The 17,522-nt window shown below is 42.3% G+C and overlaps 1 protein-coding gene across 2 annotated transcripts; it reads right to left on the reverse strand.

The window, feature by feature from the left end:
- Nucleotides 1-648: 648 nt before the first annotated feature.
- rnf144b (ring finger protein 144B) lies at nucleotides 649-15,762 on the reverse strand. Of its 2 annotated transcripts, XM_041942676.1 has the most exons (9): nucleotides 15,442-15,762; nucleotides 14,763-14,979; nucleotides 11,620-11,891; nucleotides 9,395-9,499; nucleotides 8,146-8,206; nucleotides 6,299-6,512; nucleotides 4,331-4,475; nucleotides 4,018-4,107; nucleotides 649-1,784 (listed from the first exon to the last, which is right to left on the reverse strand). In XM_041942676.1, the coding sequence occupies exons 3-9, from the start codon at nucleotides 11,809-11,811 to the stop codon at nucleotides 1,620-1,622; spliced, it is 972 nt and encodes a 323-aa protein (XP_041798610.1). In that variant the 5' UTR covers nucleotides 11,812-11,891; nucleotides 14,763-14,979; nucleotides 15,442-15,762; the 3' UTR covers nucleotides 649-1,619. The 2 variants fall into 2 exon arrangements, with proteins under 2 accessions (XP_041798610.1, XP_041798609.1); XM_041942675.1 differs by lacking the exon at nucleotides 14,763-14,979.
- Nucleotides 15,763-17,522: the final 1,760 nt, after the last annotated feature.

Raw genomic sequence — 17,522 nt, forward strand, 5'->3', positions numbered from 1 at the left:
TTTAAAACATAAATTCAAGATATGGATATTCTTAATTAGACTCCTCATCGATAGGTTGATTGAAACCCTGCTACCTTATTATTATTATTATTATTATTATTATTATTACTGGGAGATGACAGTCTTTTATGTAATATTTCTGTTCATATATGGCCATATTTCATACTTCCATGTGGAGTTTTCAGGAAATGTTTAGTTGTTTTCAATATTTTAACAGTCAGGAATAATAATAATAATAAGATGTGGTAGATTGGAAATGCACTGCAATTTATCCTCCTGTTTAATCTTATTCTATGTTTAGGTTCTACTTTATTTTGCTCTTTTTAAATCATATTTCTATGCATCTTTTCATATTGTCTTATGTTTCATATATAATTGTCTGAATGCATTTCATGTCTATTCAAATAAACTTGCCTTGATAAAAAAAGGAACGACTATTTGTATCAGTAGCAGATATATTTCACTTAAAGAAGCAATTTCAAGCAAGTTTTAACATGCCTGTTCTCACTAAGTAGGCAGTAAATCTTGATCCATACAGTGAGAACAACAATACATTTGCACTCCTGCTGTGCCAACTTCCATGGGCTCTCTCCTTGTGACCTTTTTGCAGGGACAAAAGTGAAGCAATGAGCGACAAAATGATAAATGTCACTAGCAAACGCAAAACCATCTGATGCGAGTTTATTTCAATTACAATGGTGCTTTTATAAAATATCTGATGCAGAAACATCAACAGAAACGTAGAAATTATAACAGGATACCATACACACATAACCCATAAATACACACTTTAGAAAAGTACACATTATCCTTTAGAACCTTTGGTCTGGAAACAGGTGGAAACGACAAACATTTGCAGAAGGAAAGTTCTCTGTGCACCATTGAAGCCCTGTTATATTTCATAGCAGTACAGAATATACAGTGCACACATGATGCCGTTTCCTTCTCCCATAATGAAAGGATGTTTTGCATTGTTAAGGGATTTACAACCCTGTGTTATCCCGATGGTTGCCCACTTTCATAATGCTAAAATTTTTGCATAAGATAAAGATGGAAGGCAAAACAAATACAACCAAGCACCAGGCACTGTAGAGTGAGGCACTTGAGCACCTAACACCTCTGGTTTGGCATCATGACGTTTGGCACATGAGGGTGGCATTGCACTTTAAATTGCATGTGTGTGTGAGAGAGAGAGATATATAGATAGAGAGGGAGAGAGAGAGAGGAGGGTGATGACAAAAATTTTGTCCAGGAAAGCCGCCGCCTTCGCTGTACTACCTGTTGTGCATCTAAAAACAACAACGTGAGCTACTTACATTCATTCTCCTCATATTTACACTTCCACAACATAAAGTCCACACTCCTGTAGCTGAAGAACAGTTTTTGGGCAGCTCTCTCACAGAGCTTAAAGATGAAAATCTGCACTTGTTGAGCCGGACGACATTACTGAACCACTGACAAGGCTTCCAGTCTGTGGAGTCATGAAAACGTACTCCATTGTTCCACAGCTTTAGTCTTTATTTAGTCCACTGTGCAACACCTGTACTCTCTTGCTTTTCCTTGGGCATCGTGAGGTTTGCGGAGTGATCCTGGGCCAGGCTGCTGAGAGGGGGGAGCTGCTATGAAGTGGAGGAGTCTGGCTGGCTGAGGTCCTTCTTCCTCTTCTTCTTCTTCCTCCCGCTGCAGGGCTTGCAGACGCAGCACAGGATGCACGGCGAGGCCAGCAGGAGCAGCGGAGAGGTCACCAGCACGATGATGCTGACCCCCACCAGGATACCCACCACCTGAAGGACAAGGTAACATCTTTAAAGCTGCACTAAGCCATGTTCACAATGGATAAACTGTCTATGTGTAACGGGAAAGGTGTTTGCTTTCAGTGATGAACCCACAGAGAATTATCACCTGACTCTGCAGGTCCACTCAGCTCTACAGACAGCATTTTTAGCATCGTTCAGCTCATTGTTCTGATTTTCTGACCACTTTCATCATCTGTGTATATAATCACAGCACACTACCTACCCTGCACTAAACAGTAAACAAAGTTTACAACTACAACTTGCAACTAGCTGGTGAACACAGTGAAGCATTTAGCAGCTGAAGAGCTGGATATTTTCCTCAGGAGTGGGTCCAGAGCAAAACAGAGTGAAAGGCAGAGTGAATATTTGACATTCATGAACTCAAAATGAATACTATTGCTCTGTGTGTGCTGGATGTATAATTAGGCTAAAACATCAGCCACACCAACAGGTGATAACATGACAGTATTGTGTTTACAGCTTGTTCCACTGCCCCCAAGTGGTCAAAAAAAATTCTGTTAGAATGATTAAATACAATCATATCAAACAGGCGACAATGCAACCAAATGTATTAAATAACTGGTGATATATGTACATACGTTAGTGGTACAATATTTATTTTGATACCTTGGCATAATTACTTTAAACAAATGAGACTGTTGCTGAGAAAGGCTGGCAGCCTCTATCAGCCTCTACGCTGCCTTTTATAACATATACAATCATAAGATGTAATACTGTAAGGCTTTATGGAATTAGGGGCTTCATGGTACAAAAAAGAATATTAACTTAACACTATTCATTTGACAATTACAACATTTTTATACTTCCAATACTGTGCAACATGTAGTTTGACGTTACATAGCTCAAAGTGTATGGACACACTGGCCACATATTTCTGTGTACATTTCCTCTCATACTGTTCTTTATGGTTTGGGGGAGGCTGCTTAGCTCTAATGAATGGGGATGTTCATGCTACATACAATATACAATGATATCTTAGACAAGAGTGTGTGTCCAGCTTTGTGGAAACAGTCTATGCTTGGCCCATTCCCTTGGCCCCTCAAAGAACATGGTTTTCCAAGTTAGGTATGGAAGAACTTCACACGCAGAGAGCATTGACCCCATCCAGCACCTGTGGGATGACCTGGAATGCCGACCATGAGCCGGGCCTTGTTGCCCCACATTATTGTCCTACGTCACGAATGCTCTTTTGACTGACAGTGCACTGTTACAGCAGCATGTTAACAGCTATGGCAGGGGAAGTGAGATGTTTTTGGCCACGTATCTATATATCTATCGATCAGTATAGTCACCTATCTAAGTCTAAATTTAGACAATGTGCATTCAAATGTATCCTGTACACTGTAAATGTAATACCTCTATAGCAGTGTTTAGAGGCTGCTGAGAGGGAGTTACAGAGGCAGAGGAATTCGTGATGATTGTAAAAGTTATTGGACCTGTTAGGCAAGGGTGTAACCAAGCCTGTCATGAGTTGTTTTGCAAGGAACAATTATACCATTGTACTTCCACTCTCCAGGCATTTAGCAATGCAGACACTCCAAGACATTATCAGGAGGTTCACTGCAAACTTGATACCAATCATGTGATAATGGCATCAGAGCGGGGAAGTGGAAAGAAAGTAGGTTTGGCGGCCAGTTGCAATCGCTTTGTTGAATGGACGACGTCATTACAGGGCAGGGATTTGAGATTAGTGCTTGGATTAGTTCACCTTAATGTCTGATAAAGGACTGTTTAGTCACACTGGTGGAAAACAACAAGGAGCTAACACACACTTTATGGTATTAGCCATTAAAAGTAGCAGCTGGTGAACTGAGCAAAGCTGACAAACGTTTCCAAGCCTGATGAATGAGAGTTGAGCTACGCTCTGTTTTCAGCTTTTGTTAAAATTTTCAATAAATGTCAGATGGGAAGTTGAACTGTCCTGTGTGTGTTCCTATAATGTCCTCACTGTAGAGTATTTCAACAGAGACTAACTGAATCGACAGCCAAACAGCGCTGCTGGGATGCAGTCCAAAATCTTTAACGTCCAATCCGTGTAGAGTGATGGCACAGTTTTACTAAAATCAAACCCATGCATGAAAGAACTTACCACCCACAGATGAGTGGCCCTGGAGGCTTATCCGTTCAGACAGTGGCAGAGTCACCACAACCCTGAAATTAGTACTGTGTCCCTACTCTGCTGTCTGCTGAATGGCCTCACCTGCGTTCTGTTCCACATGACCGAGGCCCTGGAGTGTCCCAGCTTGTTTCTGCACGGTCCCTTATCATAATGCCTCAGGAAAATGTCACCCTGCGATTACAAAAGTGACACGTCAAGACACGAAAACCACAATACAGCAATCACCAATGACATTCAAACTCAAGATAGTGAAGCAGAGGCTGAGATGGTGTGTACCGCTTGGCTATAAAAGTGTAGGTGGAATCTAAACAGGTGGCTTGGCAGCGGTAAATTTTTCAGCTTGGGATCAAAACCATGCATCACATCTGTGAGCTGGGTAGCAGGGGAGACTCACATCCAGATTCTGCAGGCAGTACCAGCAGAAGGTGTGTTTGCAGCTCTTACACAGCATCTGTGCACAGCCCTGGTTCCTCTCGATGTAGATACCACACATAGGACACTGCTTGATGGGCATGTCAGAGTCGCTGTCGGCGCGGGCTCTGCGTGCCGGGAGAAGGACACAGCACAGATATCAGGCATGCCGTTAACGGGGCCATGTTGTATGAAGCCATGCGAGCCTCAAGAGTCTCCAGGCAGAGTGTAAAAATCTTTATTTAGCAGCAGAGTTAAGGGTCAGTGCTGACTTTGAACTGGGTTAACTATAATGGGATTCAGAGTTATGAAAGAAGGAGTATAACAAAGGGCCATGGTTACCACTAAAAACCCCAAAGTCATGTTTGAGGGCTTCAACAGCCTGAGTGGTTTACATTCTACAATTTAAACAAAATGTACAAGGCTGATTATGACATTTTTTAGATTCAGCATCTCATCATGACATGAAAACATCTTATATAGTTGTTATGGCTAACTAGTTAGCAAACAATTGCCTATTCACACATCCTGCAGACACACAGCATTACTAGCAGTCATTTGGAATCACATGTCTGACCACCTGACGAATGTAAATCCTATATTCACCCTCCTGTTAGCTCTGATTTGGTCTGCACCACCTGAGGGAAACATCTCACTCTTTGTCTGGCGTCACTGCTAGCTGCTAACTTTATTTGCCATTTGGTGCCGAACAGAAAAGATGTGGGCCTTAAACCCAAATAATATAAAGAAAAAGAGTGATTTTTCTCTGTGGGTTCGGCTTTACAAGTAATTCCTTTCACATTATACATACTCATTTCTCCCATTGCTAATACAAAAATATTGATTAAAGCAGCTTTAAGTATTGCCCACTTCAGTGATTCGCTGGTTCCCTGTTGGAAAAACAATGAAGTCAGTCAGTCAGTGCTTTTCAGGTGGGGTTAAGAATGCCAGATAGGTCACTCGCTGCTGATGCACTAAGAAAAATCACAAACCCTCCCAAACAAACGACATGAGTGTCAAACTGAATAATCAAATGAAAACTAAATGGCATTTCGGTAAGATTTTCGGGCGAGTGCAGAGATGACTTTGACACAAGACTACATTAGAGGAGATTAGATTCTTATGTGGGCCGATAAAATGAATTCAATTCCATCAAAACCCACAGGTTTTCCATGATACTGCCTACAGCCCTGGTACAACAAGACTGTTTGATGACTAATCCTGCTGGCTGAGGCGAATGAATACCATGCTCTCAAGTTCAAACTTTAAGTTGATGCTCCTGCTCCATCCTCCAGAGCACACTGCAGAGACCGCCGCTTCACTGCAGTGCACAGGCTCCTTCTGTACAGTGAACTGACTGGCTCGGTGCCCACCTCCCTCCTCCCTTTGGCACAGAGACAATGGAATTCCAATATAAGTCAGTGACTCCCCAATGACATCAGTCAGTCTGGCAGAGCCCCAGCTCGGAGCAGCACAGTAACGTGGCTGTACAAAAAGGGACGGCACAGAGGGCACTGCTGAGGGATATCAAGCTATTAACCCTGAAATGCTGTTTATATTCAAGTCAGGGCCTCTACTAGGAGATGAGGAACTACACATCACTTGTACAATCCACTTAATGTAAATATCCTGCCACAATAACTGTCAGCTTTAAATATGAAATGGAAGGATGGGATTTTAAATTAAAACAATGGAACAGTTAAAGGTGATACACACAATATCTTAAAAACCTAATAAACATCTCCTCACCTTTATAGGTTAAACTGAAGAATGACTAAACCGCACTAATGCAATTATGACTCAGTTACCAGCTTGTTTACAGCAGTCACAAGTGTTTCTTTGTAGGCTCCTCGGTGTCCTGAACTAACACACTCATCCTGTTTTCAGCACAGTATCATTTTCAAAGTGCAGCTCAGACTCTGTGGCTGCAGGCAGTGGGTGGCTGACTGACCTGCTGTCACGAGAGGGTGACGGTGACATCATGGGCTGGCGCTCAGGGCAGGTATGGCCGTCCTGCCAGGGCCCTCTGCATCCGGAGCAGAAGACGGCGCGGCAGGTCGGGCACGGCACAGCGGCGGGCCGGCCTTCGGTGCTCGGCTGCAGGCTGCACACCGCCTGGCATTCCAGCACCGGACACCAGGCTTTACTGGGGTCCAACTTCACTCCTGCAGAAAGCATGTTTTGTTATATTCTAAACCCAAGTAATACTAGCAATACTATCTGTGTCAGCAGCATCTGTACAATCAGTAATACTACTGATCTGACCTGGAGGAAGCTTAAGAAAAGTTGCTTTGCATGTTGGAACACAAAGCAGTTTGACAAGTACTTCAGTCCTCAATCAACAGAAAACTGTGCTAATAAATCATGTAATTTCTCAAACTAAAAAGCAAAACATTCACTGGTTCCAGCTTCTGATATGTGAGGATTTGGTGCTTTTTCTGTTATATCACTGAATATGTTTGGGTTTTGAACTGTGGACGAGAAAAACAAGTCAGCAGATGAGAATGAAAGCGTGCAGCCCTAAAGAGAATCCATTAATGCTGGTTTCTCTTAGCATTAACTCTTAACTGGTTAGTTATGGAATGAGGGTAAAGTAAAAGCACAGCATATATACACAGTATATATGTAATTACTCACCCCAACAACATTTGTAAAATAAGGTCATGTACAAAATAAATCTCCCCTTACAATACTAACTGTGCACTCTAACTGGGCATCAGATTCAGTGCTGATAGCACCAAACTTTGACAGCAAAACAAAACTGAACAGACAAAGAAGCTCAAACTACTGACAAAAGACACTCCAGAGGCTCTGTGAGGCTGTTTACCATTTCCACCATCTTAGTCTAAAGCATTAACATGTTGACATTAGCACTGTCGCTACAGAGTCTGGAGCCAGTTCTGCTCCTGGCCCTCTTGCTACAAGCTTTGCTACATTAATGCATGCGTAGGTCCTGTTTGTGCTTGTCTGTATCTGGACCTGTGGGTTTTACACACAAGGTTTTACCTGATTACCTCTGTTACTATCCTGAGGGGGATGTGAACGTACCAAATTTCATGGCAATCCCTTCAATATTCAAAAACGGTATCTCCATCCAGACCAAAGTGCTGGACTGACAGTGCCATCTCTGGTCAGCATGGCTGAAAACATGCAACAAAGGTGGGGTACTCATGTCTGATCGGCTATCCATAAAGGCAACAACCTTCAAAGGAGTTAATGAGCACAGAAGGACAAGAATTCAACTGAAAATGTTTACAAGAAATACATCTGTTTCACAATCAAAACAAAACTGAAGCGTTCGTAATATGACTCAGCTCACCGGCTCATACTTTCATTGTGAATCATAAGAGAAGGGAAACCTTGTTGCAAAACATTCTGTACTGTGCACTCCTTTATGCCTCTAATATTATGAGTCTTATGATTTATGGCCAGAGTAAACAATAACTATGATTGGCTTCACACTGCATCCTTACTGCACAGCTGGAAAAGACCAATACAGCAACAAGGCAAACTAACCTCTGTTTGCCATGTGTAAATTTAACATAACAGGAACATGGACCTCCTGCAGCATTTGTTATTGAGTTCCTGCTGGTGATGTTTGGTTTATTAAAGGCACAGTTTCAGTAACCTCCAGGGTAAGACTGGACCAGAAGAAAGGGCACCAGGCCACACAATATCCCAGGCATGTGAAGCTCAGCTCTGTGCTCTGCTGCTTATCGTAATGCCACCAGCTGAGGTGCGACCTGAAATAGCCCACTGCCTGTCAACAGTCACGAGCGTGCTCAGTGCTCTACCTACCTCTCTCAAACTTCAGACGTCGATGCAGCTCTGCCCGATCCTCTGAGGCCAAGCTAGCTATCTGCAATCACACACACAGAGAGGGGCTTCAGTCGCGCATTTGGACACAACACAGGAAGTATGAAAAATCTGGCATCTCTTTCAAACCCTGATGGATAAATGCAAAAATACACGGTGGTCAAGAATAACATTTTGTGTGGTTGCTGAGAAGCTGATACATCAAAGGTCATCCAGGACCAACTGGTCACCTAGCAACTGCTATTTCTAAGAAACCTCAGTAGTTAGTAAACAACCACAGAGAGAAAAAGGGATGTTGATTGCGACATTTTCTAAATGAAAAAAAAAAAAAAGGCTGCAGCTAGTTAGTTAAAATGCAGTTTTTATGTCCTAGTAAAGGCTGCAAGATGACATTAGCATACGACCAATGAGAAAGGTCAGAAAATGCTGAAGACATTTGCTTAAATTGATGTGAGCTTACAGTTGCAAATAGTTGAAGAGCAGCAAGCTTGAGAAAATTCTTTATTTCTCAAATCTTTCAAGGCTAAAGAGAGACTGAAATTAGTATTAAAACAACTTATTGTTCATGTTGTTTCCACCCAGTAATATATTTTGTGCGCAACATCTGCTTCATTTCACTGCTGGATAATAGAGGATAGAAACTCTACAATCGAATCAATTTGAATTCAAATGGAAGGCCAATGCGCGGTGGTTAAAGAGGCTTTTCTGACAATAAGTGCCTTATTGCAGTCATGTTAAGACCAGAAAAAACACTGCAAATGAGGGACTGAGGAGCAGAATATCCATTTGTTTGTGAATTAGCAGTTTAAGCTTGGCCTCTGACTTGTTTACTGTGTGGTATTGATGATGTGTTACAGCTCATGGAGTTTCACTTTCTGTCTGACTGCTCACGATGCCTCATTTCACTCTTCACGCTCAAAAGCAGGAATTTCCTCAGAAATGTCATTAGGGCCGGATACGCTTCATACTGGCTAATCCAGCTCACACAATCCGAAAACCACAAGGGTGAAAGATTTCTTTAGAAGTTTGCCTGCAGTGTTGGGACAATAAACAAAACGGTGTAGCCAGTCACCTCGGCAACACCCACAGTGTAAAGAGGCTACAACAGGTCTTTAGTTTCGTACATGTGTGTGCACCAACATTATTTTTGTATTCCATGGCCTCTGAAGACGCTTTGCTTTTCTTGGTTTCACTCATGACCTACATATCATTGGTTTGAAACGGGGCATACCTCAGAGTCCGATAGCACTCCAGTCTTTTGGCAGGCCATATCTGGGCAGGTGATGGGTGCACCCCCACCCTCCATGATGGCCAGCTGAACATACTGCTGCAGACACTGCAGAGAGGAACAACACAGCAGCATTAGCAGGGAGAAATGTACTATAATGCATCTCAAATGTCAAGTCCAATATACAGCATCATAATACATATTATCTTTACTTTCCACCCAGCGTGAAAAATAATGTGAACACACAACGCATCAACAAATGACTGAAGCACGAAGCAGAAGAAAAGCTTTTGTGTAAACAGGGCAAACTAAATGCTACATAAACATGAGGTCTTATCAGCATTCACACGTCAAAAGTCATATGCTGCCTCAGCCATGAAGCGTGGACCGGTAGGAGGAACTATGTAAACATTGCGCAATGGCAGACAGTTTTGAGGAACAGAAAATAAAAACATTTACAAGTCACTTTTCTGAGGAAGATGAAAAACCGATTATCAGAGAAGTCTGGCACACGTTTACAGGCTCACTCTTACATGCAAACTTATCATGAACTTCCTCATGCGGCATGATGCACTGTTCATCCACAAACTGAGCTGGAAAAAAACAACACAAGCCATAGTCTGTGCTCTGGAAGCAGAGTGAGTGAGATACATCACGTTTATAAAATGAAGTCCAACTGATAAGCAGGGTTTAATGTATCCATGTCCCTCCCTCTTCCCCCGTGACACCGTGTACGTGTGTGTGTTTTATCTGTGTGACCTTGTGCGTGCAACACTTACAACTTGGCGAGCATGGACAGAGATATAACACCTGCCACGATCTAGCAGCCTGTGTGTGTCAGGGAATAACACCAACATCTCAGTTTCGATATGCCAGGCAGGCCTGGTAGACCCCTGTACTTCTGTTATAAATAATACTGCTCTGTATTCTAGTATAGGCACTTCTTCTCTCATAAAAGGACTGAAAAAGCTCACAAGAAATGTTTCTGAGTTCAGCAGCTTTAATAAATCAGTCAATTTCTAAGGACAAGACAAGGAAAGTAAATGTGAGGGAAAGCAAACCCTGTGTTGAAACCACTCCATTTCACTAAAGCTGCAATAGGCACGATTTGCTCATAAAGAGATCAATTTTAAGATCGTAACACAGGAAGCAGTGCTGCAATAAAGAGGAGCATCCTATTCCAAGTCATTTAAACCTTGGAAATTTGCCTAAATTGCCCAAAGAAAAGTTTGCTGTTGATCACTTTTGTGAAATCTTCACCGCCTACAGAAGGACAGTAAAAGCATGAGTAATACGAGTAGGATAAGCATACTTGCATTTTCAAGACAATCTAAATATAGCCTGGCAGCCGCGTTTTTCCACTAGCAGCACTGGTGATAACTGCTGAAGATTTTGGACGCCCCAGCACAAAATGTAGGAGCACCACGTAAATCGACATGTAATGCGACACATAATAACACATTGATAATAATAAATAGACAGTCCACAGAAAGAATATTACTATTTTAAAGGAAAAAGTCACAGAGTGAAGTGGTGCTGTAAGAGAAAGTCATTTTCCATGTCTTGCTGCAGCACCCCCTAAATCCAGATATTATGAAAACCATCGATTGATAAAAAAAAGTTTAAACTTGGTGTTAAAACTATAGCGTCTTCCTTTCTTACTGGGACAGAGGCTGTGGTAGAACAACAGTATCTCTGTTGGGAAAAGAGGATTTGTTTAGTTTTTTTTTTCCATTAGTATCACTCTGTATGTATTAGTCCACTGTTAGATTCCTTGTTATGTGTCTATCCACACAAAAACATCGAGGTGTTTCAGAGGAAGTTTCTCAAGTGCTCCACTGAAGTAACAGAGCTCAGGCTCTGACAGCCGCCTGGAGAGAGTTCATATTGTAGCTGCTATCACTGCTGTGTACAGTGACAATTTGTCATTTGGTTATAGCTCTTCATTGGAAAATAGATCTGGCATCCTAGGCTTTCTGTAAAATACAATGATGGCGAAAGCTCACGTGGACGGGTGCGAGGGAGCGTGCCTGTATGGACGGAAGTACAGACAGACACAAAACCTTTCTAACACCAGAATTACTTTACTCTAAATGCTTGCAGTCCGGAGCCCTGAAAAGGTTTGATTTCCACAGCAGCTAACGTGTCCTGTTGCAAACCTGACCTGCTCTAAAAACACCTGGATATGAGCATTTTCGACTGTGACTGTGTGGCGTAATGTGTCTCACCGCCATGCAGAAGACACAGTTGCAGCTCTGCAGCTCCCTGGTGGCTGCAGATGGTTGCTCGCTGAGGCACAACTTGCAGAACACCTCAGGCCCCGGTTCAGGGTTAGCGCCGGCCTCGGGGATCCCCGGTGCCGAATCCCCGGCTTCCTGGCTCATGGTGGGACTCCTGCTGGCCATGTCGGGGCGAGGCATGCAGGGAGGGAAGGAGGGAGGAATCAGGCTGCCTCTAGCCCTTCTGCTGGGGACCGAGAGGAGCTACAGCCACCATGTTCCTGAAAGCAGAAACAGAATTCATCTGGCTGTAGGTGCCACAGTTTTCTTCCTCTTTGTTACAGTTGACACAATCACTGCCAGGCTTTCACTGCACCCTGTGTCTGGAAACCCGTCGTCTGTTCTGGTAACTGGTATACCAGCTGTGATGACTTCACCTCTCCCTGAAGCAACACACTGTCATTGCCTTGTTACCTGGGAGACGAATTAGTCATTGTGGAAAACTGCCTTGTTAAAAGCATGGTGCAGGAAGTCAGTTATAATAATGTGCAATTATATAAGTATGATCGATTTCTCATCATGTCTGTTATTTCTCCATAAGTGAAGAAATAACAGACATTGACCAGCTTCTCGTTCTTCATGACAGGAAGAACTGAGTGTGCAAGCTATTTTGTTTAGCATGTAACATCAACATTGAGCAAAATTACCTCATACATGCTATAACCTGTGCAATATTACATTCCTTTTTCATTCAATACTACACTATGCATATATATATGCATATATATCTTTATTTCCACTGTGACATGTGTGTGTGTATATATATATATATATATATATATATATATATATATATATATATATATACACACACATATACATTGCCTTACCTATTTGCTATTTTTATTGATGCTGCCTGTAACACCAAATTTCCCCAGCTGGGGTTTCATAAAGTTGATCTTATCTTATCTTATCCTAATTACAGGAGATAGAAAAATGTCCTTTTTTTAGCTCAGTGTTCTGATTTTCAGCTGATGAGAAAATTTCTTCAAATTTCTACAAAGGCAAAGATGTAAACAAAAAAAAGGGTCAAATGAATGTTTTCAGTGTGAAATCTCACAAGAGACTACAGCCTTGCTAGCAGCACTGTGAGGCTGAAGGCCTCGGCCTACTTGCACAGTAGCAAAGCAGTGCTTTGAGCTGAATGCTAACACCAGCATGCTAACATGCCGATGATGATAATGCTAAAGTGCTGATGTTACGCAGATAAAATGCTTAGAGTGTTCACCATCTTAGTCGAGAGTGTTAGTATGCCATCATTTGCCAAGTACCACTGAACACAAAGCTGTGGATGATGGGAATGTCAGTAATTCTGCAGGCATTTGGTCATAAACCAAATAATTGGACAATTTATCATTTTTGATCAAGCGATAGTTCCACTGTCTGATGTTAGGCAGTTATAAAGTTCGACATATTCATCACCTTAGCAAGCTGAAATTTGCCAGGTAGAACTAAAGACAGCTGAGGTTATATGACAAGTCAGAGGATCACTGGAGTCATTACAGTTCATCCTGAGGGGTGCAGGCATTTGTGTATCAAATTTCACAGCAATCCGTTCAGTTGTGAAATTTCACTTTAGATGCAAACTAGAGGAAAAGTCAGGGAATGACCAGACTCATCAGGATTCACACTCTAGGGACCATGAATTTCTGCACACACTTTTGTGCCCATCATGCCGTATTTGTTGAGATATTTCAGTCTGGACGAAAGTGGTGGACCGACCAGCATGGTTAAAAAACACGAAAAAGCAAAAAACTGTTTAACACAGCGTCGAACATAAATGTAATCTGTGACTTCCACCTTTGGTAATCAGACATCAAGCACTCGGTCCATATTTTGGGACAGCAGGACAGAGGTGGGTGGATAATTAAGGTTTAATCTGGTGTTAAAGGAAAGCAAAGTCGCCAAACCCAAAAATCATCCCTTTGGTTCTGTCCAATCCCAAAAAGCATGAGAAATAATAACCCCATAATCTGGGATTTGCGATTAATCCTGTAGATAACAGTGGTTGGACACAGAACAGGGTCACACAGGAAACGGTAGCGTTAAAAACACACTCTGCAGCCTGAGCAGCTGTTGAAATCACACATTATCCCACGCACAATGTTCTCAACTTCAGCAGGCTGTTAAAGTTGGCAGGAAACTTTGGAGCGGCTCAGTCAATACGGCCACCACCACCGCCGGTGTCCTAAATTTTTCACTGAGCGCTCTTTCATTGTGCACTATCGATCTGCGGCGGCGTACATGCAGATCACTGATTGTTGGGCTCGTGTAGCTGCGTACGTTAGGCATTTCTGCACTGTCACAGTGTTTCCTCCTGCGCTGCTTTCAGATCAGCGAGCTGAGCCAGCTGCAGTCATCATCCCACAATGCTGTCAGCCTGTCCTGCCCGAGCACAAGCAGCCCCGTGGTTTAACACGGGAAAATAACAGGTTTCCACTCAGCTAGCTTTGCTGCATGGAAACTCCAATATGTATTTAATAACAGTGTAAAGCCTTTCATTCCTGCACAGATTCAAAGTTCAGAGGAACTTGAGATTACTTGGGTAACCAGCTGTCAATAGATAAGAAGTGTTTTTAATCTTATAACAACAGATACAGTAAATCAGTGCTATTCCACCTTTGATGACAGATATGAGGCGCTTTAATTGGCTATGAACTGTGTAATTCAATACGTCAGGGCTGTCTGATTCTAATGAAATAACAGCGAGCAGATTTAAGTTTGCATGAATGAGTCTGAGGACTAGATCATTGTCTGAATGATGTTTCAGGAGCATTTCCATCCAGAATTTTTGCAGACAGGACTAAATTTAAATATATCCAACATCAATACAGAATGCTGACAACCCAGCTTCAATCGAAGATCACAGTCAGTATCAGCCTTCAAAAACCCTGCCCCCGAACGAGCAACTAGAGCTGAGAAGTCTACATTCAAACTTGAATTTCCACCGCAGGGGGCTATTCATTAATCAAAACACTCCTGTGTGCAAACAGTTCCCTTTAGGTACGGAGCCATTCTGTGATTAGCAGTCCTCACGGATCAAGGTCTAGATGGCATTCCAGTCACGAGGGGGATCAAAGCATCATTGTTACCCAGAGAGGCAGGAACGGAAAACCAGATCTGCCCGGTGAAAAGCTGCTGCTGCTGCGTTTACACAGACTGCCACTGTGCTGGGAAGGAGGCAGCTGGGACTGTGCTCGGGCAGCGCGTGGCAGAATTTAAACGGCATCGTTTCTACAGCTGCATTCACCCCCTGTCCTGTTTCTCTGGATTTCTGGCCCAGTGGCCTGCGTGTCTTTGGGGGAGAGCCTAAAACAAGAGCACAGGAAGTTGATACACAGCAGCATGAAGACAGTGCAAATGCAAACCTTCATCTGGTGTACATCAGTTTAACCAGACACAAGAGTGGTGGATGCTGAATCAGATAGCTGTGATTTAAGGCTTATTCCTAGAGTACCATTCTTTAAAAGTACTGTCAGTTTGCTGTGATACATCCATATTTTTACTACAAGCCCCCTGAGGTCAGTGTGATATATATCTATATATGTATATATACATATATAGATATTTGCTACAGTGCATGCAAGCAGAACACACGTGAAGTGTGACACATCTGCATCCCCCTCAAGGTTGCATTCACGGATAGGTCAGAATTGAATTTCTGACGCATTCACGGTGTGATATGTCACAAGGTGTGAACGTTTTTGGTAACGGATGGTCCGTGTGATGCAGACATAACGCCAGATGAGCAGAGGAGAGTGGAGCACTTACCTTTCCAGTGGACCACTGAGTGAAGGAACAGCCTGAGTCCAGATCCACAGCCGCAGTGCTCTTAATGTGACACATGTGTTGAAACAGTCTACTGTTACAATCACCTCTGCTGTCAACGCCTAATCCCTCCGCCGCCCCGACGCCGCCTTTCTCACACACGTACCGGGCCGGAGGAAAAACTCAGAACATGTTCAGACGTCCTGCTCGCTCGTGCACGGCCTGCCTGTGTGTGTGTGTGTGTTAGTATTTGTCTGCTCTACTCCTGCGTTTTGTTTCCATCCAGGAAGCTGTGCCTGCTCTCCGCTGATCTGCACTCTTGACTGCTCCTGCCGGTTGTGTCACTATAGTCATGCCGCTTTCAAGTGCAGTCGGAAAAATGGGTTTCACGCCACGAGCTGCTTAGCAAAGAGTGCAGAACACACAACTTAGAAACTGACAAGAATAAAATGCGAAAAATACAGCTTCTTACATCAACTAATAGTTAGATCATGAAAATATCAACTGACTAGTGATGAAGGAAAAAAACGTTTCCTTCTTTTACTAACTGACTGGATGTTGCAGACCAAGTATAAAGATTACATTTTGCAAGATAAAAACATTGCTAAAACATTGTCTCGTTGGCGCCCTCTATGTTCAGCTCTGGTACTCATAACTTATTCCTCCTGAGTTGCTTAGTCAGCAGCATGATTCCTCTATAGAGTTTGATATGATCAGTGTTCATGCTGTCATGTCAAGCTGATGCTTTTCGTGGCTGATTTTGTGGGGTATTAGGGGAAACAACCCTGATCTAGTGGCAGCTGTAGACTTGATGGGATGGCAACTTGTGCCGTTGGCCATCTATCTGTAAATTCAAGCTTAGGCTAACATAAGTGTTCATGAAGAAAAGGTTTATTTATCACTAAACAGAACAGGATGCACCAGACAAGATGATTGTGAAACTGACTATCACCCAGTGCAGTATTATTAAAACCTTAATGCAGGTCTTTGATAGGCTTTAGTAGGCCAATTATATTCCAGATTTAGACTCAATATAACAATAATAAACAACAATAATTCACAGACTGATATTCCTGGTCGTGCCAAGACATTATCCTTCATAATGGGAAATTCAATTAACACAGTGAGGAATTGTACAGTATAAATAAAGTTGTATGTTTGTTGGAGCTATTCATTGTTTTGTAATATTTAATTATTAAATATCTATTATTTATTTTGTTGCTGCTTTGTATGAAGAATATAGTTTAATTAGTTTGATTACAACATTAGTATCAGTATTTTCGTTAATTTGTGTACTTGTTAATGCTTTTGTTTTGAAGGTACTGGGCAACTTGGGCAGGTCAGGTGAATTTACATATATGGGTGGGCAAGCATATAGGATCGGTGGGCACCAGGAAGGGTTTATGGTTTTTTACCAGGACAAGAGAGGCTGTATCATTCTTTGCTTGCTTGCTGAACGGTAAAATAAACCGCACTAAATATTACACTTGCCTGGACAATGGACTCAATTTTCCCTGCGTAAGATTCGTTCCCTCTTTCTCTTTTTATCTCAGCTTGCATTTTCTTTTTACAGTCACAGACACTGTAAGTTGTTTTCATAGTATGCCTCACTGAAGGGGCACATTTTGGGAAAAGACTTCTTTTATACCAGCTGGAGTTCTTCCTCAAAAATGCACTTCTCCTACTTATTCATGGCCCATATATGGTGTCACCCGTATTCATCATCAGGCAAACCCCTTGCCTCTCTACGAGTTCAGGACTGTGATTTGCCTGGTGCCACGTCACAATTTACCTAACTCATCCATGTGTGAATGCCCCATTGGCTGATATGTATGTGTATGAATATGATTGGGTAGCTTTTTAATACTGTGGCTTCACAACAAAGTTGTTTTTGTACTACACGTTTTGACGCTTTAAGACTATTCCTCTTGTCATACAACTTGACTGATGATTCAAACTGTGCCAGAAACTTCTGTTTATAATTGGAACTGAAACAGCTGAGCATTGGTTTACTTTTTGACTTGCAAGACTTAATTACTTTGCCTTAAAAGATGATCGTTAAGTCCTGTTTTTTTTTTTGTTGT

This window comes from Chelmon rostratus, chromosome 8 (assembly GCF_017976325.1).
Source record: "Chelmon rostratus isolate fCheRos1 chromosome 8, fCheRos1.pri, whole genome shotgun sequence".
Lineage (NCBI taxonomy): Eukaryota > Metazoa > Chordata > Actinopteri > Chaetodontiformes > Chaetodontidae > Chelmon > Chelmon rostratus.

Coding starts and splice junctions, on each gene's coding strand:
- rnf144b (XM_041942675.1), bottom strand. CDS start 11,811: ATGCCTCGCCCCGACATGGCCAGCAGGAGTCCCACCATGAGCCAGGAA. Junction 6,513..8,145: donor ACGTCTGAAGTTTGAGAGAG/GTAGGTAGAGCA, acceptor TGCTTTCTGCAG/GAGTGAAGTTGGACCCCAGT. Junction 4,476..6,298: donor TCACCCTCTCGTGACAGCAG/GTCAGTCAGCCA, acceptor CCCGGCACGCAG/AGCCCGCGCCGACAGCGACT.